This window comes from Aquila chrysaetos, chromosome 13, assembly GCF_900496995.4.
Source record: "Aquila chrysaetos chrysaetos chromosome 13, bAquChr1.4, whole genome shotgun sequence".
NCBI classification, from domain to species: domain Eukaryota; kingdom Metazoa; phylum Chordata; class Aves; order Accipitriformes; family Accipitridae; genus Aquila; species Aquila chrysaetos.
Genome location: NC_044016.1, coordinates 33,208,022 through 33,231,069, shown reverse-complemented (window position 1 = coordinate 33,231,069; position 23,048 = coordinate 33,208,022). Strand labels below are relative to the sequence as shown.

At 41.0% G+C, this 23,048-nt stretch overlaps 1 protein-coding gene across 1 annotated transcript in view; it reads right to left on the bottom strand.

Moving 5' to 3' along the window:
* The window catches only part of COG2 (component of oligomeric golgi complex 2), a 39,793-nt gene extending 20,436 nt beyond the window's left edge, over positions 1 to 19,357 (bottom strand). The window contains exons 1-13 of the mRNA XM_030035699.2: positions 19,285 to 19,357; positions 17,766 to 17,869; positions 14,457 to 14,497; positions 12,501 to 12,646; positions 11,438 to 11,733; positions 10,484 to 10,645; positions 9,613 to 9,678; positions 8,604 to 8,684; positions 7,874 to 7,977; positions 6,454 to 6,562; positions 4,733 to 4,912; positions 1,559 to 1,683; positions 131 to 257 (exon numbers count right to left, since the gene is read on the bottom strand). Of these exons, the coding sequence (XP_029891559.1) occupies positions 131 to 257; positions 1,559 to 1,683; positions 4,733 to 4,912; positions 6,454 to 6,562; positions 7,874 to 7,977; positions 8,604 to 8,684; positions 9,613 to 9,678; positions 10,484 to 10,645; positions 11,438 to 11,733; positions 12,501 to 12,646; positions 14,457 to 14,497; positions 17,766 to 17,869; positions 19,285 to 19,357 (1,614 nt within the window). The remainder of the gene's footprint in view (positions 1 to 130; positions 258 to 1,558; positions 1,684 to 4,732; positions 4,913 to 6,453; positions 6,563 to 7,873; positions 7,978 to 8,603; positions 8,685 to 9,612; positions 9,679 to 10,483; positions 10,646 to 11,437; positions 11,734 to 12,500; positions 12,647 to 14,456; positions 14,498 to 17,765; positions 17,870 to 19,284) is intronic.
* Between the last annotated feature and the right edge of the window lie 3,691 nt (positions 19,358 to 23,048).

Here is a 23,048-nt window from a genome sequence, read left to right as displayed (position 1 = left end):
CCTCTTCCAAGCCATGCAACATGACTTCACACAAAAGCAGCAGGGAAAAAAAAAGGTAGAGAACATGACTCATTCAATTCTTGTGTGTGTGTCAAAGGAATCACAAATGGAAATAATTAAAATTAATTACCTCATGAAACACATCTGGGTTTCCAGGGTTAAACAGCGATGGCAATTTCTCTTCTAAACCGTGTACTATTTCTGGCCACACTGAATTCACTAAGAAATCATATCCAGGAACAATATCTGCTTTTTCACTGAAATGAAATTGCAATTATTCCATGGTTATGTTTTACCACCAGGCTTCTATTTGGAGGTAGGGACAACTAAAGAGACATGCACTGTATTAGACAAAACATAATTAAGTTTTTTTACATAGGTATGCTGATTCCCTTAAACTATTCTTCCTTCGAGGTTTCTTATCTGATCCCACAGTCTCATCAAATGCAAGGTATTTTTTATAACTCTCAAAGTGTTTTAAAATTTTATCAGTTACATATTTTGCAAGTGTGTTCTCAAAAATGAGTATATTTCCGCTGAGAACTCCTATTCTTACTTGTATATTTCAAGTTTTAACAGCTCCAAACTTCAAAGAGGTACTAAGTAGGAGTAATTTGACTAATGCAATGAAAAGAAGCAGAACTTTTTCATAATTGTTCCAAGCTGTATTTATACATGATATTGTGGTTCGAAGCACAAGATTAAAAGCTACCTTGATTATGAAAATTTATAAATTGAGAGTAGAAGAGATACAAGCATTTAATTCCAGTTCAGTACACCGCAGTACAAAGTAGAAACATTCCATTATTAAGAAGAAAGATTAAAACTTGCTGAGGGATTAAAAGAATTGAAATGTTAGTAAAACTTAGGAGTCATAAAAAGCTCAGCAATGGATGACTAATTAGAAAAGTAATTCTGCAGTCCCTAGGGGCTACATCCCAGTTCTGCTAATTACAGCAGTCTACTATATTAACCAGCCTGCAAACAGATGAATAAATGGATACAATTCAGTAGACTTGAATTATTTAAACTTCAAAACAGGCAATTTAATTGCATAAGGAATTAAGCACTTTTGGAGAAGACAGTGGAAGCACAAATCAATTAAACCTGTAGCTCCAGTACATGCAATAAATCAGTCAAACCTCTGGGGATCATCCCCACTTTTCTGATGTGCACTAACAACCCAATAACTTTTGAGCTTATATTTTTTAATAGCATTATTATGCCCTTCTCCTTCGATGAAATGTACAATCATATTTCATGGATTCAAAAAACCAAGGTATCAGACACATTGTATTATGAACAGTACTCAATTCTATTACTGAAATACAGGATTGTCTTTCCCTCTTCTGAAGGTCTGGACTGCAGCACCAAGGAAGTTTGTTCACTGTTGTTTTGAAAAACACAGACATAAGAGAGAAATCAAACTTGACTATGAATCTTCAGGAAAGGCCAGATAAGTTGTTTGTGCATGGAAGCTAATTATGCAAAGCATTTCAAAAGTATATGATACTTGCTCTAACTTTAGCGCAACTGAAAGAAACCCCAAGATATTTACCTTGAAATAGCTCCCCCTGTTACTTCACGCAAGAGACGGCAATGATGAGGAACAAACTCCAATAGTTTATTGTACATAGCTTGAAGACCATTAGGATGAGATTGAACATACTGTTCCACAATCACCTGCCAGGAAGAGTTCAACATTAAATGTCAGAAAAGTGAATATAAAATACTGTAATGCAAGACTCACTCAAAACTCCTACCACTATAATCCCAAATATTGGGATAGTCAGTATATTACTTTTTTTTTTATATTACAGTTTCCAAGTATAACTTGCCAGCTTGAATTATTAATTCCTTTAATGCAGCACTCTAACTGACAAGACTGGCCCTGAGAACAGGAATGAGCTCCTTCCTTCTAAATGTTAGCCACCATGTCTGGCTCCCCACACAGTGCATACATTGCTGTCACCTGAAGCAGTCTGTGAAGTTAAACAGGTGACTGGCAAAAGCTAATGAAACCTCAAAATAAAGTAAAAAATTTCTTCTCAATGTAGAGGTTGTTGGTCCAACCCCAAATGCAGGTAAGCCAATAGCCAAGAATCTTCCATGACAATGCTAAGCCTTTAACACAGCTAGGAAAGCAGTTTGTCCAGACGGTACCTCATATTCAGTGGAAAGGGATAATCTCTGCCATAAAGAGAAAGCAGACAGTAGTTGGACAACACAGGAAAAGAACAATAGCTTGTATTTCTTGGTATTCTTCCACTTGTCTGAACACTTTTGCCTCTTGCTACATAAACAAGTGGAATGGTGCAGAAGTGGGGAAAGAATAGATACAGAGAAAACCAAGAGGGGAAGATGACCTGTAGCAGTCGCTACAGCATTAGCAAGCACCCAAAGGAAGTTTGTCCTTAAGAGGAGAGGTCACCACCATTTGACTCCCTCTCCCATCCAAAAGCTAGGAGCTGGCTTTGCTTTGTAATCTGTATGCATACAAAGTAAAACCAGAATAATTTTAAATGTTTCCTTCCCAACAGTAGAAAAGAAACATCCTACTGACAGTGACATACAGCTCAGGTGTTATCAGACATACTATTGTTTCACAGGGAAGGGGAAGGTAACAAGTCCATCTCTTGCTGAAGACATTACCAAGTGAAAAAAAAGTAATTTCTTTTCCCTATATTGATTTAGAAGAACAACTCCTTCAGCAAAAGTTATAGATTAACTCTTCACTTGCTTGATTGGGAACACTGGGGCAAATAGCCCCCAAAATGAAAAAAAGAAGCAAATACCTTAAGGTCATTTTTGCATTTATGTTCAGAAAGGCACATCAGTGTAAGAAAAAGCAACTGTATTATTGCCTGCAGAAACATATTCAATACTTTTAGAAACAATGTTCACATTGCTTTTCTGGGTCTTAATAAAAATATTAACTCTATACTGTAAGCGGTCTCATTTTTTTTTATAAAATACCAGTAGAGAACAAACTGTTTTAAATATCCTGAAAGCAGAAAAAAGTACCTCACATCAGAACATGCTTCTCATGGTTTACTGAGCACAGAGAACATTGTTGAATATCTCAATCTGAAGAGTAACGACAGTAAAAGAAAACCTTGACAGCAAAGGGAAAGATACATCAATAGCATAACTTGGGACTCAAAGCCACTGAAGTGTGCTATGTATTACACAGGGGATGATGAGGGGAAGAGCTATTCCGCCTTCTATAAACATGCACAAATGCAAGCAAGTGTATATTTGCAACCGCCAAGGCAGCTCTTGTACTTTACAGTTTTTCCTCCTCAGAGGAGCAGTAAAATTAATACTGCTGAAAGATTCATAAGGCTAGTTTTAGAACAACAACTTTATAGCCCTGGTGCTGGCCCAGTTTAACTTCTTTAAGGACAGTGAATTTAATGCATTTATGAAATACTCTGACAATCTAGTGAAAGCCAGGGAAACTTCCTGCAATAGGGCAGTCAGGCAGCACTAGTAATTACATTGTAAGAGGGCACTGATTCAGATCTCAGTAGGGAACAAATATCCTCTGAAATGATACGGAATTGTTACCCAACCTGGACATAACTCACAACACACTAATGAAAAGCATTAAAAGAAGTCTTGGTATTACAGCAACATTCATCAAAAATGTAACAAACCTGTTTCATCAAGGAATTTCAAACACAGCAGACTATCACATATCTTAAAATGAATTTTTAGATTTTTACTTGAAGCTTGAAACTAGAGTTACCATAATATAATTGTAGGCCCTCAAAAATGTTTTTAGTGGCAACTGCAGAAGTGCTGACATACAAGAAGAATTGAGCACAACTGACTGACTTGCTGACTCTTACACTATTGTGGCAGGTTACTGTCTGTGTTTTTGTTGGGGTTTTTTTGTTTGTTTTTGGTTTTTTTTTTTGAGGAATTGCATTATCATCAACCACAACAAAAAGAAAAAAAAAAGTAGTGTAGACTAGTCACCAACTGTTCAGGCCACGAGAAGTGGTAAGAACAAACGGTGCTACAAGAAAGTGAGGAACAAGTTGCACAGTCAAGAGAATTAGCAGAAAGTCCCCTAATTTCAGAAAATTCAATCAGTGCTTTGTGATTGGTCCAACTCAGTATTGTAAACTGATGGCCTACTAAAATCAGTTTCTTGTTAACTGAGAAACTGGCCATCTGACACATTTTTCCTACCAGACAACAGCAAATGCTTCCCAAACAAACACTTGTTCCTGCTCTTGCTAATGTCCTGGTACAGCTGGGAACTGCACAAACTGCTTCTTCATACAATGGGAAGAAAAAGACATTGCACTAAGAACTACTTTTACTGCATTCGCCTGCTACTGAGCCAGCCATGGAGAAATGGAAACCCCAGATCCAATCCAGTTCCCACAGATGCACCCTGGTCCAGAATAAACTGGATTTTACTCCAGTCAGATGCTTGGTTTAAGGTTTGTTTTTTGGATTCCTCGCCCCAAGAATAATGTAGGTAAGAAAAAGAATCCCAACTGGATATAACCTGAAATTGGTGACAGGCAGAGAGAATTCCTCCACCCTTTTTTCTTAAATAGCAACAACAAACAAACTGACATCGTATTGGGGCTCAGTTGTCCTGCTCTCTCCATGAAGGCATTTTGAAGCTGCTAATGAAAGCTGGAGGTTAACAGGAGAAATAAGCATGTTTGCAAATCAATTCATTTTCTTAGGATTCTTGATTTTATCTTACCTCATCTATGTAAGGTTTTACAAGCACTTGACCAACTAATGCCTCTGCATCTCGTGTTTTGTCAATTGTTGCATAAGTGCGAAGACAGTGACGTATTATGTCAACATTTGAAGTTTGAAGGCCTTCCAAGAGCAGCCCTTCCAGAGACTGCTGCAACATAGCTGTTATTCCAGCTATACGCTATAAAGAGAAACAAAATATAGTAATAAAAAAACAAAAGCAAAGCCTTGCCAGCATTGCTCAAGTAAATTCTTCCAGAAATACCTAACTCAGCTTTCCATTTTCATTTGAAAGATGCACAAGTTTTGATAACTGTCAGAATTAAATGAACATTAACACAAGCTGAATGGGTTACTGATGCTATTTAACACAGTATTTATTGCAATAAGGTTTAAAGGCAATTATTTTCCTCTATATGGTGTACGTTATGGGGTAACTTACCTAAGGTCCCCTTTATTCTGAAGAAATACATTAGTAATTGTTCCTTGTTCAACTGAACCACTATGTATGATAATACACAAAAGCTTTACAGTAAGTCACCAGGGATAACAACTGTGGCATTTATCCCTCACCGTCAAAAACGAAAATGATAGCGTGTTCTCAGCACTACTTGTCAAATTACTGCAAACCAAAGACATTGAGTGACATTGGCAAAAAAAATGACACGTCATTAGATTCCTTCTGGCTTCTGCCTAACAGCTGCTTCAGTCAACATATATTCTCCCTTTTGCTAACCATTTTTCCTGATCTCCTGCTACATCTCTTCTGCTAGATCCAACTCATTGCTACACTACCTGCAGATACACTCCTGGCCCAAGATGGTCCCTTACAACTCTGTATTTGAAGCAAGTTCAGCAACACACATTAATGTAGTCCCAGTTGAACTACCAATTTAACCAAATTTCTTCTCTGCCTTTTTGCATGCTGTATTGTGTCCATCCATTGTAAAATGATTCCACAGAATTTGTTCTGTACATGTGAAGTCAGTAATCCAATTGCTGACTAGTCGTGAAACCCATGGTCTGATGACTCTTGGCAACAACAGGTACAGGACAGAATTCCTGGCAAGCATCATTAAGGAAGCCACACAACAACACACAACAAATGACAGCTCCATGCTAATCAGCTTAAAGCATTGCCCCATCTCCATACCCATAATATCTATGTTTAAGCACCAGTTTTCATTTGTTCCCTCTCTCCAATGAATGGATAGAAGAAAAAAACCCACCAAAACATCAATTCATCTTTTACAGTAGATAATTATTACAAACAGGGAGATCAGTATACCAGCCTGAATAGCCAGAGTTAGGCAAGAAATTTCACCAAAAGATAAACCTGAGTACATTCAAGCCAGCCACTCTGTAGGCACATTCCCTTTATATTCTGGTCTGTACACTGCAGCTAACAAAACCAACATAAGTCTCTAGAACTAGGCCTCAGTAATAGTAAGCAGACAAACTGCAAGATACATTCGGCTGACAAAAATGTGTTGTATTTCCTACTCTTATTCTAAGTAATTTATCCTACAGAAGTTAGCAAACAAAGCACAAACCCTCAGAAGCAGCAATACTTCTAGTCAACTGATAAAAATGACCTCTTGAAACCCATTTACCCCCCTAAATTAATTCAATAAAATTCTGTGAAAACAGGCATTTGTCTTCCAATTATATGGATTTTGTTTGATCTCACAAGTGTTAAGCTGGCTATCGTGCAATACTTACTGGTCTCACTTTGTCCAAAAGGGGCATTCCTTTGCTTTGTACTGCGTGAAATTGTAGTTGATTAAATTCTGTGGCAATTCTCTCTAAAACTTGTCCAGTTAAAAGTGGGCTAGAAGAGAGATGATACAAATGAACTACACAGTTAGATCCTTTCAAATCAACTCACTTTCACCTGCAGCAGATAGATAATGCTCTCCCCCAGTTTTTGTGGTTTACTCTAAATATTTGGAATTCTGATAGGTACTACCACAATTATTGCAATCATGCAATAATAGTCTGGAACACACTACATGATTAGAGTTGTTTTGGAGCTACTAAGATATGAAGTGGGTGAAGCAGAAGCTGAGAGGAACATAAGATCTTGCCTCAGCAGCATGAAGCACTTTCTTCTATATGGCAGTGCTGTTTACTGTCACATGAAAAGTCAGTCTTGCAGAGCTCAGAAACTGCAGTAAGTGCTCTTCACCATCCAGATTTGTTTCTTATTTTCCCTTTCTCTTATGTGGTAAAACTAATGACAGCTGTCTCTAGAGAAACAGTCCTACCCTTCTCAGGTCTACATACTCCCAGTAATTAGACAAATTTTCAGCCACTCGACTACAATCTTGCTTCAAACATAATTCTGCAAAGTGCCTCACCCTGACTGAAAACATCTACATATGCTTTGTCCCTCTAGGTATCAACCTATTCTTCTGTCTACCTCCCTCCACTCTCTATCATGTGATCCAGTGCACTAAACTGAAGAGACAGTCTCACATTCAAAGAGGTTCGTTCACAAAATTGTCTTTTTTCCTCCAGCTTAAGTTGCACTTGCATCCCAGTCAACTATTTCAAGCATGTGGCTGGTACATCAGTTCCAAAACTGGCTGAAAGACATCTTCCATCCCTCAGCAAAGGCACAGGGAGAGGACACTTTCCATGTAGTTGTTAAAAAACAAAACTTGGAAGTGTGACTGGAATTTGTTACAAACCTTCCTCGTACCAGAAGCATTGCATGTGTGGCTTGCCTGCCTCAGACTATTCTTGCAACAGTCCTTTCAGTCATACATAAGCAGAGAAAACGAGAAACGCTATCTCCCATTTTACTTCCAAATGATATTGGAATGAACCATACTGTAGAGAGTATTTCAGACACGACAGGATTAGTGACTTCCAAGAAAAAAAAAAATTATTGCATGCAAACTTAATGTTTATTGAAAGCACTACAAGTAATTCAGACCTTTGGAGGCTAAGTTACATGTTCTGTGAATGACCAGTTTGCAGAAGACTAAAACTGAGAAAATACTAATGTAACAGTCACTTATTCCATCAGAGTTACATTTCCAAACATATATCCTAATGCTTGTAAATTCATCTACAATACCATGAAATTAAGTTAGTCCACAGTTACAAACAAAACTGAACATTACATATTTTTTACCTGTTTCCCTCTAACGAGGACAATTCTTTAGTGCCTTGGGAATGTAGAATCTTCTCAATTTTCTCAACAGACTGAATAACATGAATAAGTCTCAGGACACACATCTGTAATTGAAGAAAGATTTTTCATGTCTGACCCCAATACCAATTTACATTACCTAATGACCCTAAAGATAGTTTGGACTGGTTTTTAGGTTTGGGGTTTTTTTGCTGGTGTAAGTTTTCTTCCTCCATCTTAATACTCGAGTCATGTCTCAGTTGAAGTATTGCTCACATAAGTCCACAAACCCCCACAAACAAACATTTGTCACAGACGTAGAACAGCTGTGCTTATCCCTGATCTTCTTCCAAGTTAAGCACAAAGACAAGTGTTGGTGTGTGTGTCCCCATATAAAAATTAAACTGCTGTATTTCAATTACATTCATAATAAGAAAGTTTATATACTACTACAAGCAGAAACAAGAGTAACTATAATTAAAAAAACCCAACCAAATCAAACAAATATGGTTTTGGCAAATAAAGTAAAATAAAGATTTATAATCAACTAGACACTGTAAAAAATGAAGTCTGTCAACCAAAATGTCAACAATTATTTTTACAGGTACAAAATCCTGCACAGTGTGCATCTAGACAGCCTAGAACTTTTAAAATTTCATTTTCTCTGGGTTAACGACAAAAACAAAGTCATCCTAAGGAGGATCTTTCCAAGGTAATAATTTATTTGTTGTACCTTTTTTCTTCTAATATCTTCTTGTTTAGCCATCCGGTCATCTACTGCTTGAATTCCTTCACTGACACATGACTTAAGACTCTGTGAGAGAGAAAGTCAATACGTCAAGCTGGCTTTCCAGCCAGGTTAAAAAAAACCTTAACTCAAATATCTAAACTTAAACCAGGAGACAGATAAATAAGAATATAGGACTAATAAAAGCTACAATACATCAACTGCCCTCTAAGTGAAAAAGCCAGAAATAAGACTAAATAACTGAAAGTGTAATCTGCTCCGTAAGTACTGCTATCACAAATATCACTATGTCAACCAGAAGTGTTCTTGTAGTACCTTACAGAGAACAAACCACCTTTCACCCAGAAACAGGCAATAAAACCAATATGATTTTATGTCTTGAAACTGAAGTTATAAATCAGATTTAAGTAGCATTTTTCACATAATAAATATTTCTCTATGCTAACTGAACCTATTTGCTGTTTTAGACATCAAGGTTGTGATATTTTGAAGGCACATTTATGCAGCAAACATGCCTTTGAACTGGCTGCCAAGATGATAAAAAATTGCCCTTTGCTAAATACCAAGTCACTGTGGAAGAGCCAGAATAAGACTCACCTTCAAGAGGGTGATCTTTTATGGTTAAACCACAGGACTGAGCAAAAAGAGTTCTTAATGCGACTGTGTTGCATCTGAGTTATTTACTACCATCTTTAAGTTATGCAAAAATTAAAACAGTTCCAGTATTTCACCATAGACTTGTCCTGCAAGAGTCCATTCATTTTCATGTTTAAGGAGTCCTTTATCTTTTGGTTGAAAGGCACTATAGAAAATGTAAATTTAGCGCTACTACAACTGCTTGAAAACACAATGCCTCTCCTACTACCACTCTAAGTCATCAATTTTCAAAGAGTTTATTATAATAATTACTAATATGAGTAAAAGACATTCTGTACATCGTATGAAAGCAAGCTGAAGTTTACCAAGCTGTGTATAATGATCGTTTTGAGCATACCATAACTTCTTCCCTTAACTGTCCCAAGGGTACTGAAAGCTGATTAAGAGCCTTGTCCATGCCAACCTAAAGAAATTCCAATAAAAACATTAATTACTTTTTTGATAACTTCATAAGGGAATTACTGACACAGCCTATCATTTTACAGATACTAAAAAAGAACCGAGAAAAGATATCCCTTCATAGTCTCCAGTATTAAATACAACGCAAAAATATATTACCTCAAATACAGGCATAAAGATATCAGACTGCTATGTGATAAAGATATCACAAAGCCAAAAATTAAAGAAAATCTTGACCTATGGAAATTTTTCTTCCCATAAGAATGTTAAATTTCAATCTTTGAACCTGTATAATTGGAACCTGGATGAATTGGGGTGAAAGAGCAGAAGACACAGTGGGCAAGACATTTTAATATGAAAATGATTACAATTTTCAGTCAAGCAGGTTGTTTGGGTTTTTTTTAAGATATATTGACTGTATAGTAAGTTTAAAGATTCCTAAAAGAATCCTTCAGAATGGCCTTATTTGTATAATTCCTATTCTATTTTAACTATTTATTTCCTTCAATTTTACAACTACTGGCAGTTTGAACAAAAAGCTTGCCTTGAGTCTGACTTCCTAATGAGTTAGTTTTTCAAGACAAAAAGCATATATCTAAAGCATTTATTACAGGCCAACAGCAATTCTGTAGAGTAGCTAAGTTCTACAGGAATGGTCTTTCAGTTTCTCTCAGTGCAACGGGTCACAGTTCAAGACGTTCTAATTCTAACAACGCAAAATAAAAGGCCTAAAGTTTTCATGTGAAAAATAAAAAGCCCACTAAACTGCATTAAGACTGAACTACACAGTACAACTGAATAACACTTACTAGATTTGTTGAGAGATTAACAAAATCTGCATAGTCCTTATTTATGAGTTCCACCATAGCAGTTTTAAGGAGTTTGTAATAGAGCTCCAGATCCTCTCTGAGCTCTTCCAACTGCACACGTTTCCTGCAGTCTGATACAAAGTGATCAACATCAAAATCCGGCTGAAAACGAAACAGCAATGAGAGAAGGATGTAAGTAGAAAGTTCAAACCAAGAACACACCCCTCCCTGCCCCAAAAGAAAGTATTCCATATGCCAGTGAGCCCACCAAACTAAAGCTCTGGGGGGCAAAAAGGCTACTTAAGGTAGCAGTTTCCCAAAGTCTTGGTCTTTAATCTCAAAAGCACACAATGTCGCGGGTCAGAGTACCTAAAAGACTAGCTCTCCAAAATACAGAGTTGTATATTCCCTGTATATGCTTTAAACAAAACCAACCACAAGTCGAAATACAGTATTACGAACTACTTTAACCTCTCCAAGCAACGAGGCCTAAACGCTGCTTCTCAGTCTACCTGCAACTTGGCTCCAAAGCACGCCGAGGACGATTTGGAGGAAGTATGACTCGGACCTGCCCGAGGAGGTGAGGTGCAGCACCCGGCCCCGGCCCGGGACAGAGGCACTCGGATCCCCCGGTTAAAAACCCGCCGGCTCTCTCCTCGGGCAGGCCTCCCCCTCCGCTCCGACTCCGGTTCAGCCTCGCCAGGCTCAGACGCAGCCCCTGCTTGGACGCAACTCCAGAGGTGCAAACCGCCTGGCTTTGCAAACGGCCCGGATCCCCCCCCCCCCCTTTCAGTGACACACTCAGCGCTTCTCCCGGGCAAAAAATCCCACGGTGGAGCTTAAAAGATCCCGGCCCAAGGCTCCGGGCCCCTCTCACCGCCCCAGGGAACCCGCCACTCCGCTCCTCAGGAGGCCCCCCCGGGCCCACAGCGCCCTTCCGCAGCCCCCGCTCACCTTCATGAACTCGTCCTTGTCAAAGCAGAGGTTCTCAGGGCCCCGCGGCAGGTTCATCTTCTTCGCCTCCACGACCGGCCCCGGCCCCGGCCCCGGCCCGGCAGGCCCAAGGCGGCGGCAGTACCCGCCGCTACCACAGCAACGCCTCCTCCGCCAACACGGCACCGGACAGCAGGCCACCGAGTGCGCCAAGAGAGGCGCCGCGGCCGCACGCCGCCGCGGTAGCGCCCCCTGGAGGGCTCCCAGCGGCCCTGCAGGCGGCACCGGGCCGGGGCTGGCGGGGGCGCGGCAGGGATCTCAAAATGGCGGGGAGGGCGGGTGGTGGAGCGGAGTCAGTGCCGAGGTGTGGGGTACCGGGCCTTTAAAGTTGGCCTGCCCAGCCTCTTCGGAGGAAGTTTTCTGGTTCCTGCCACCCTGCGAAGTCAGGGGAGCTGGGCTGTGCTGCTGAAGTGGGTGCCTGGTGCCTCACGGCGGGCCCCCGGCACGTAAAACTGACCTGATCACGTAAAGCTGTGGGGGCCAGTTGTCAGGGCCGTGGCACAAGCCATGGAGACCCAGGGCTGCGGAGGTGGGACGGGGCTCCAGGACATGGTACGGTGCAGCCCCCTGGGGCCCTGAGCAGGGTCACCCAGAGCTGGAGGTCCAGGGCCCCATCCCCTCAGGGTTTGGGTATCGCAGGCGTGGAGGCCCCACAGCATCTCTGGGCAAGCTGTGCCAGGGTCTGACCACTCTTAACAGCAAAAAAAAGCTTTTCCTTATGTTTGAATTTATTGCAGTTTGTGCCCACGTGGTCCTGAGCATCAGGAATTGAGTCAGAGCTTAATTTACCTCCTCCGTCCTCCAGCTTTTCAGCAGGCTCTTCTGTTAGGGTCTTGTTTCCTTCAGAATCTTTTGTTCAAGGTCACTTACGCCTTAGTGAAGACAAATTTAGCTCTAAAAAGCCTCCCTGCTGTCTGCCGCCTCAGGATGGAAGACAGCAAACGATCTTGTTCCTCGCACGTACATTTTATGGATTTAATTATGTCTCGGTGAGCTCAAATGAGGAGCAAGCCCAGCGTCTTACCGAAGAGTTGTAAGGGCGCATCCACTGTAGCTCTGCCGGCTGCTCCGCTGGCAAGGGTGGAGAAGACTCCCTGGACCTGACGGGTGTGGGTTCGGTGGCGTTGCAGCAGTGCGCTGGGCTGGAGAACCCCCAGACCTCCTGGGCAGCTAGGATTTCAGCAGAGCCAACGTGTACATCCCCACCTAACTCTGGCAGCGCTTCTGCAGAGCCCAGCTGGCCTGTAACCAGCAACGATTCATGCCAGTGATTCACGGCTGGCGCTGAGTTCATTAGGACTTCCCTGAGTTATAAAGAAGTATGAAGAGCCGAGCAGTTCAGTGATGAACGTGGTGGGCACGTGCACCTGCTGGCTGGCTTCTTGCATGCTAATTGCCCCCACTTGCTTTCACCCTGTCCCTTTGGAAAGCTCTTCAAGGCTGACATGTTTCACAATGTCCAACCCTCTCAGAGATCTCAAATGTTGGCAGGCATGGTTTATAGCTGTCACGTGTTGTCAGCTAGAGAGCAGAAAAGATACAGCCACCACATAAATCCACACTGGCACGTTTTTTGTGATAGCTATGACTATATGTATCAGATCAAAAAGGTTTTCTTATGTTGTGATATTTAAATGTCTACATTCTGGTACAGGAACAAAGCCACATTACTGCTCAGCTATCTTTTTAATTTAATGAGCTGGATGCTTGACATTAAAATTCTAACCAGCTTTTAATGTTAACTCCTTAACAAAGGAGTTACCCCTACTTTTTTAAGGTCTTATGTATTAGCCAAGACAAAGCTTGCTCTAAAAAGACCGACTGTTGCCATTTATGTTTTTGTTTACAAAGCTCTAATTATGAAGTTCCTTGAGAAAACAAAAAGTATGCTTCCACTTGAATTTGTTTTTTGATGAGCTCTTTACAGTCTTCGTATTAACTGATATCAATGTAAATTAAATATGAAGTTTGTGGAATTTAATCATTTGCCAACGGAAACTGCAATATAGCAATTTCAGTAAGTTAACAGTAAAACCAGAATTAGGACTCATGGGTTATTTCCACACGCTGTCCCTGAACAGCCATCTTCACCTGGGTCAGCGGTACACAAAGTAAAGTTTCTGCAAGACAGAAGAGACTAGCAAAGCAGTGAGGGAATTAACCATTCCAAAGAGTCATATGAAGCTCTCTTTACTTCCATTATTTTTGTGCTAGGACTATTTAGTTTATTTCTACTCCAAGCCCCTTCATCCCTTTCCTTTCCTCTCGTCTCTGTCATTCCCAGATTTCCGGGCTTAGAAAACACAGTTTCAAACTCTTTTTCCCATCATCCTTTCCCAACCACAAAGACATGACACTTAATGATTTCTTGTGAAAACTGTAATCACTATTTAATCTGCACGTTTTGGATAACATATCATTAATGGAACCATTAGCTGAATTAAGAGAGAGCATCTGAAAGTCTGTCTCAGTATTATTGCTATTATCTGAATAGGAATGATGTAGGTGCCAGACAGTAGAAGAGCTACTTTTAGCTCCTGTGTGGGTGCTGGATTTTAAAGATTCCAGCATCCCTTCTTATTCTCAAATAAAGAACATTTCAAGGGATGAGTAATGATATGACAAATGATGTTTCATATAATTGTATCATCATTCTCCTGAAGGCTGCCAATGACTAATCCACTATCTTGGAAATACTTCCATTCCAGTATATATCAGTTAAATTGGGAAGGAAAGCAGCTAGGTTTACCTCCCACCACATTCTTAAGATTTCTCTCTGGTTTTATTGTTTTAAAAAGCTGAAGGCATTACATACAATTTATGATAAAGGAGAAAAGCGTGACAGTCTGCTGCATGCAGGGACAGAGATACTACAATTAATTTGTGGTAAACACTCCAGGTACCAAGAACCTTCAGGAAATGTAGATAGTATTAGACAAACTAACGTGCCAGTGCTGATTAATTATTTTCAATATCTTGCCTTCCTAAAATGATATCTCCATCAATGTATCGCTTGTCTCTCTGGCAAAATTGTGGAAGAAAAGTTCTGTGTTAGCTGCTTTCAGTAGATGTTAAAAACAATGAACGCCAATTAATAAATAGAAGTTAAAGGCAGAAAAGGGTATTTTCCTAATACTGGCATCTTACTGAGTGCCTTTATTTTGTTTTCTTTTGGGAATAAAATTGCTTACATGAATACAGGTAGAAGAGTTTATGTCCCTGGTTGCAGTCCTGAACACAGAAGTCAATGAGTGAATGCTGCTGATTTCTGTGATAACTGTCAGTCACTGCAACATGTGCCTAACTCCAAGGTGTAAATAATCCTGCAGCAGCCAGTGAGGCTGCAGTCATGCTTAAAAAAGCCTTGGTCCTAAATGAACAAGGTAAAGAAGTTTGCAAATTCCTCGAGTGGTGGGTCTTGGAAGGCAACTATAAAATGCAGTAATGCCATTGTTTTGTGATTATATTAAAATAGGATTTTATATGTATGATATAAACAAACATACATCTTGCCATTAGACATAATTTTTTTATAGTAAGAGCAATCATTCACTGGAACAACCTCCCCAGGGATGTGGTGGAGTTGTCATTGCTGGAGGTTTTCAAGATGCGATTGGAAAGGGCGCTAGGTAATTTCATCTGGGCTCCCTTTCCCATGAAATGTTGGACCAGATGATCTTTCAAGGCCCCTTCCAACCTGGGCTGTTCTATGATTCTAAGATTCTATGATACATGCTATACGATCTATAGTGAATGCATGTGGAATGTAGAACTGCAGTATGAAAATGGACCAGCTTAAAACATGTTTTGAACACATATCCTGTTAAAATATTGCAGAACTGTCCCCTTTCCCTGATGTGTTAAGTATAGACTAATACTTTACATCAAAGATATGTTGAGTACAGATTGATGAGGAGGGAATGAGGCAGGAGGGGAGGCAGGGAAGGAGGGGGCTTCAGCTCTGTCATGCTTGAGTTGCCGTGCGCAAACAAATCATAGCATAAAGGAGCTGCTTAACTTACAACATCCTACCTCAGTGCCCCAAATAAGAACTTAAAAAAGGCTGTGGGTTTCCACCTTCTCCTCCTCCTGACATGCTCACGATGACACTGAGGAAAGCTCTCAAAATGGGACTTAATTATTTTGAGTTCATCTGAAAATTTCTTCTGGGTTGTTGACTCATTAGCTGGCTAACTGGAATTCAGTGATATCCCAGGCAGCACAAAAGTAGCAAAACTGGAACTTAGATAACTGCCTATATCTGATACACTCTTACCCAAAATTCAGCGACTATCAACTTATTTCCATCAGGAGGGGAAACAGATGGTTGAGTTGTTTATTTCTTTGATAATGTGCTTATTACAACAAAGTACAAAAGCCTACCTTTTTTAAGACAAGAGGGTTCAAACAACAGCACAATGTATTGGTCTGTGGATCCAAACCTCCTTTAGCCAGTGCTCTGCCCAGAAGTGCCTGTAAAGCTTTTCATCAGGATTACATTATTCACAAGGAGGGCCATGAAAATGGTCATAGGGCTGGAACACCTCTCTTATGGAGAAAGGCTGAAGAGTGTTGGGTTTTTTCAGCCTGGAGAAGAGAAAGCTCCAGGGAGACCTTCTTGCAGCCATTCAATATGTAAAGGGGGCTTGTAAGGAAGATGGAGAGAGACTTTTTACCAAGGCCTGTAGTGACAGGACAAGGAACAACACTTTTAAACTGAAAGAGGGTCGATTTAGATTGGATATAAGGAAGAAAATTTTTACGGTGAGGGTGGTGAGATACAGGAACAGGTTGCCCAGAGAAATTGTGGATGCCCCATCCCTGGAAGCGTTCAAGGCCAGGCTGGATGGGGCTTTGAGCATCCTGGTCTAGTGGAAGATGTGCATGTGCATGGCAGGGGGGTTGGACTAGATGATCTTTAATGGTCCTTTCCAACCCAAATGATCCTTTAGTTCTGTGGTTCTGTGATGCTATGACTGTCCAGAAGATCACTGCTGTTGCTTTTCTTTCATTCTGTATTGTTTCTTCAGCTTGTCTTACTCTGCCAGACACACTACCTAGTAAAACCCTTATATGTATCTGGTTTATATTTCTCAGTGGTTTCACATGTTTGTTTGTTTGTTTTGCATTGTGATCTGTATCTGTGTTTTGTTTTGGAGATGGCATGGTTTCGGCCACTTGCTTTCTTAAGGGAGCTCAATAGTTTCTTACAGTTATCACAAAGGAAAGATAACAGTTGAATGTTGCAACTTCAGTGAGGTATAATCAAATCCACAGTAAGAATGTGTTGTGGAATAGCCAGGAAACACAAATTTTCCTCCCTTCTCCTTTTTCTAATAGCTATCTGTTAAAGAAAGAGATGGAAGTTTAGGTGTCCCTTGACAACAGGGGTTATGCATTTTTAGCATTTGCACTGGTAGCCACTGGATGTCACTAATGGTTCACAGAAACATAGAAATCTGTGCACTTTTTCCAAACGGTAAAAAAATGACTTAAAGAGCACAAAGTTTGGAGCAGAAGCATTTCCATGTGAAATGGGAGCAAATTTTATGAGTGTGCAGTAAGCATAGATCTGGTTGGGATGGCCAAGCTGTGTTGAATTTGATGACTTTTTAGGTAGCAAACAGATCCTCCATTATAAGACCCCAGGGAACAAAGCCTGCAAATTTTCTTGCACAGCTCAGTTAAGAGGCATGAGCATAACCAAGCTGGAAGAGAAACTCCACATGGGAAAATGTGTGAGTTGTGGTGTATGTATAATAGATATTGCACATAGGTATACACTCACACACACAGAGTCGACCTAATAACACCACAAGAGAGGAAACAATGAAAAAGGCTCAGATATGCCATTATTGTATAAATCAGTTAAGAGGAAAAATACACATCTGAGGATTTTAATAAATGTACTTTAAGATGGCAAAGCATCTTCTGGCCAATGTCACCATATATACATGTGCCACTACTGCTGTGCCTTTTGCACATGACTTAATGCTGCCATGATTTTTGCATTAAATTACCAACCATTAAAATACCTGCTACAGATGCGTGTAGGACTTCCAGACTTCTGTTCAAGAAATCCTGGAGAGATATTTTTATTTATGCAGCACATATGCCAGATATCAGACATACCGCAGCTGCTTCAGATTTGCTGTGAATGTACAGATCAACTGCGCAGCCGCCATACAAGGGATGGCTGTCTACTGCAGTCCAGGCAGGTGTTTTGGTCAGGTCTGCTGGCCTCAGACACACTCCCGTTGCCTGGAATGCCACAAATTCCCTGACATACCCAGTCAATCTGCTCGTGCACCACCAGCCATCTGCCAGGGGCTGCCTGATTTCTAGAAATGCCAGAAAAATAGCCAGATTCTGCTTTTTCTTCTAGGACATAAACTGCAGGAAGGAAAAGAGGGCTTGCTGGTCAAAAAATGAATCTATAAGCAAGCGTACAGAGAGCAGAAGTATAAGTACACTCTAAATACAGTATAACCATTACAGTCTGGGGACTGGCCCACATATTAAGGCAAGTTGCCATTATACATAAACACATATTTGATCAAATTATCACTTAATTCTTTGTTCTTTTGCTATCTCTGTTTTGAATACTATTATTTTTCACTTTGTCCACTGTCAGTTCCTTCCATGTCTATTTTAAAGTTTCATCCGTGTTTCTAAGTTGTAGTTGTGTTAATGTTTGTGTGCTCATTAAAGTCTGGGCACAACTGAAAGTCATAGTGGCAGTGGTATATGCAAGGTGTGAATTTTACAGTATGGGATACAAAAAAACCCCAGGCAGACTATAATGAGGCTCAATGTACTAATCACCTTGGTATAACTCTTATGACTTCAGATGGATTATACCAAGTTATAGAGCAAAAATTTAGTTTCTTAATATGTACAAAAAGACATGCTGAGCCATGAGGCAACATCAGTCAATGGGAGCCGAACATAAGAGAGACATCTGCGGTTTTAAGGGACCGATCCTTCATAGACAGCATACCCATAGCTCTCTTTTATGAGTGCTTGGGCCAAGGACAGATACTTACAAGATGTGCTATCAGTTCCTTTGTGGGACTGCATCCTGGTCTAAGACCTTGGAGAGCTGAAACTTTAATCTCAGCTCTGACATTAAGTTCCTTTTTGATCAGAGGCAATGTGCTTAACCTTTACTTGACTCCATTCCAGTACATTTTTAAAAATGACTCTGCACAGCTAGAAACTTAGAGTGATATTATTTTTAAAAAAATCCTAAACTTTATGTAAGTTACGCTTACTCAAATGTTCAGAAAAAACCTGTCTTTTGTGAGAAAAGCTATATTTGATTGGAATTAATTTTGCCCCTTCCTACCAGGATGCTGTCAGGCTGCATCGTTTTCTTCTGAGAAGAATTCTTAATCCTCATGCAGATGGGAAGTAACAATAAACACCATCTGCTGCAAATTAGGTTACTCTCTTAGCAACGAGTGAGATCAGGCTCCCTCTCAGCCTCCCATTTTCTGTGCTGAAGTACGCACTGGCACTTCAGCCTGTAACAGAGCAAGTGATCAGAAACAAAGTGGAAATGCGAAATGAAAAATCTTTCTTACTCCCCTCCTGGCGAGATCCTTCTCGTCCCTGCCAACCCTGCAGTTTTATTGCTGTACGCCAAAGAGGCCGAGCTCTGCTCCTCAGCCCACCTTCCTCTGGCTCCCAGCTCCTCCCAGGAGAGCGGGAGCAGCATCATGAAACGCTGGCAACCTCTCACGGCTGCTAGGTGCTGGGAGCCAGCCCAAAAAAGTAAAGAGGATCAGCAGGGGAGGGCTACGTACCAGTTGAGAGGCGATTTAAAGCTGTCTGCCGCTGGCAGAGATCATGGGGAAGAGGGCCAGTGAGGTACCCCATTGCTACCTGGCCTCCCTCGGCAGGATCTGTCCCCTGAGCGGCGGCTGCCCCGTGGGTGCCGTTTGCCTCCCCAACCAGCCATCAGCCTTCTCCTCCCCAGCTTCGCCCCAGGACTGCTCAATGATTACAGCATGTCAAGTTGTTTAGGACAGCAGGTGTCTGAGCAGACGCTTGTCATTAACTTGGCATGGCATCTCTCCACACTAAGCTCTCCTGCGCCGTGACAAGGTGATTTTAAAAGAGAATGGTCTGGTTTTTCCATTCCTTTCTACGGTGCCTGATCAGCACTCTCTGTTGGTAACGTCCACAAGGTCTTGACTAGGTTCAGACAGCTGTTAATTCAAGTGCTGTGCAGATCACAGATTCATATGCACTCTCCAAAGATAGAAATTGACAGTCTTCAGAAGTCATTTAAAGCATCTTTCTGATGCAGCTGTATAAGGAAATGTTATCTTTGCCCTGAAATCACCAAAAAGACACTTGTAGATAATTTGACTCACTGCCAGGGGAAAGATCTCTCTACTCTTTATTCAAATATTTGTGAAAAAATTTGCACATCTTGACAGTTTTGAGAACTCCTCATAGAAACACTGTATGTGTCATTCCTTTTTCATATTTCTCGTGCTACGGTTTCCAGTTAACGTGCCGGTAGGTGAGCGTTGGCATGATTAGTCACTGGGAACCAACCTTTTTAATCTGCTCAGAAAATTATACTGCCTCTGTATTGGATTTGTTAAATTAACACATGTGACGCTCCCTAAGTTGTGAGACTTGGCTAACTGCAATGAGCCATATAATTGCAATGAGCCCTATAGAGTATTCAATGCTTCTAGGATACGTCCCACTCTGCTGAGTGTGTACGCATGTGCTCATCAGCTGATGCCCCTGAGAAGGGTAGGGTTTATGAGCACATGCGCTAAACCATCCACATGTTCATGTGTTGGTCCTGCACATCAAGCACTGCACATCTGATCTATTGATGCTTTGAGGAAATATCCCAGCTTTCCAGATATACGATAGCCTGGTCGGAGCTAGTGAGAAATAATGCCAGCTGCCCAGAAATCATTGGAAAGATCCCCTCATTCTGCCCAGGCAAAATTTTTGAGCGGAAAGAGACTGTATCTGACACATACAGTAGCCTGAACTACACATAAGGCTGTGAGTCACTGTCATTGTCTAATGCTGTACAGTTATAGCTGGGAAAAAAAACAACGCTATGATTTGCAATCCTCATTCCATCCTTAGACCAGCTCTGTCAGATTCTCACTGAGGCTACCAATTAATTTACACATGGCAATAAATGATTGGCCGTGAGCTCATATTTTCTGTTGATTCCATCATTTTCTGCTTGTCCTCTGCCATCTAAACTTAATGACTGTCTCTTGTCAGGACAGTTGTGCATCCAAGTGCCTTTGTTAAAAAAAGTTCCCCCTGACCTCAGCTACAGTATAGAAAGATAGTGTAACTGCAGATGAAATTTTCAATCAACTAGTTTTATGGTGCTTTTGGTTTAGACAGTTTGTAACACTTCAAAGGGGCCACATATTCAAAAGCCATGCTTAAGGCTTCTTAAGAATCAGATCCCTACAAGATGGATCACATTTGGCATCTGAAAAGCAAGGCAGGCAAAATCATGAGTCATTTATTAAAAAGTAGAACGTATCTGTGCTTTACCAGTAGTGTAATTATGTGCACTAGGTTAAGAAAGCTCTTTTTATTAAAAAGAATTTTCAGCATGCACCCTCCTGAGATATAAGCAAAGAAATTAGCAACAGAAATTACCTGTTTGGTCATTAAGTCCATCCCTTCACAGCAGGATAATTGCTGTGCAATAAAGAACACAAATAGCTCAAATAAGCTTAAATTTCTCATGGAGAAGACTGAATGCAAGATATGGCTTCTTTGTACAGATTAAAAGGGCTTGCCTTGATGAAGTGGTCAGCGTTTGTTATAAAAAAATAGAATCATTGTGCCAAGAAGACAATGCCCAGCCTGACCCCGTTTCTGAAAAGCAAAAACCGTGGTTTCATCTTTTCTGACATCTTTGAGTATATGGTTCCTGTGAGATATGGGAAATATGTGCTATGGACACTGATTAGAAACAGGAGTGCTAAATATCATTTGCTGTGAAGAACTTCTGTTCCTCCCTTACTGATCAGAGTTATTGGCCATTCTCTACTTTATGAGCAAATATGTGTGGTCCTATTCTGTAAGTCTTGCATGAGGGGCATTGGATATCTGGTGTACTCTGCCGGGGTTCCCCACACCCACGTTAAATGTAAAGGTGCAGGGCGGGGTGCTGGGGTGCACACAACATTACCTGTGGCCCTATCTGCTAAAGTAACGGAGCTGGCTACCCACGAGTCACCCCACTGCGGGGGAGCCGCCAGCGTGAGGGAGGCATTTCTGTCAGCTGCTCGCAGGGCTCCCACGCACGCTGCTTGCTGGTAATTTTTATATTAAGTCTCACAGTACAGCACTTGTTTCTTTGAGTTCCTACTTCACTTTTCTTTGCCATAGCCAAATGGCAGAATGGACAATGGCTGGTTTTCAGTAGTTGGATGAATCCCTGGGGGCATGTGCAGGGGACCAGGCATAAACACTTGATGGACAATTAGAGAAGTTAGGAGCACTTCTCAGCCTGAGATCAGAATTTCACACCTCCTAGTTATGGGGTACAGCCCAGAGTTGGGCTGACAGGTGTTTTGAAGAGTGCTTTCTGGGTTGCTCTCTTTAAAAGGTTGTGGCACTGGGGAAGCCCCAGAGCATACCGAGCACTACTTTGCATTTTAGCATATTTGCATCTCAGCTAAGGAGAGCCAAGAGGGCAAAAACAGAGGAAGAAAGATAATGAAGGAGCCAGAGTGGTCTGAACTTACCCAGTAAACCTATATACAGGTGCTGTTAAGATGCCCAGGAGTGCTGTGTGAAGCATTTGAAGTAAAGAAATCTCAGGAAATGAACCTGGAAGAGTTACAGGACATCTGGGAATGCTGAAGGAAGTGGATTGAACTCAAGGGAAGGGATAGCTCCTGTCTGAATCATGGGAGAGCCTCATGAGGAAAACAATGAGGCTGTAATACTCTCAAGCCTTTCTGAAGCCCACCTCTAAGTTGCTGCCTTTGAAATTCTTGGCAGTGCTGAGTCATCCAGTGCTCTGCGATGACTATTTCCCTTGCTGTTCACAGCTTGATTCCACTTGACCAGGTACCTCTAGATCTATCTCCATTGCCTGAGTGGTTTTGTATCCATCTGAAATTTTGTAAGCTGTATTTCACATGGCTATAGTAAGTGATTCCCAACTGGGTATGTTGCCGTCCACAACAATGACATTGTTTGAAAAAGAGAGAAAAGAGCCTGGGAGAATTTTCAAGGTTGAGGTACATTTCAAGTAGATATAAATAGACTAAAGCTATCATCACACCTGCTTCTCTTCTCTAACAGTCCCACAGATCACAGGCTCTAAGTGTCACACTCAGCAAGGACAGGAGAATACAGAAGAAAGAAAGGAATACTGCTGGCAGTGTAAAAAAATACAAGGTTTAAATTTATTTCTGGCTCATAGGCCCTAAACCATGACTATTTTGTGGAAGTTGTGAGTTCAACCGTGAAAGCACTTTGGGTCACCTTGCTACCAATATAACTCACTGCTATTTTCTCTCATTGTCTCATAAAGTATGGCAGGTGAGGT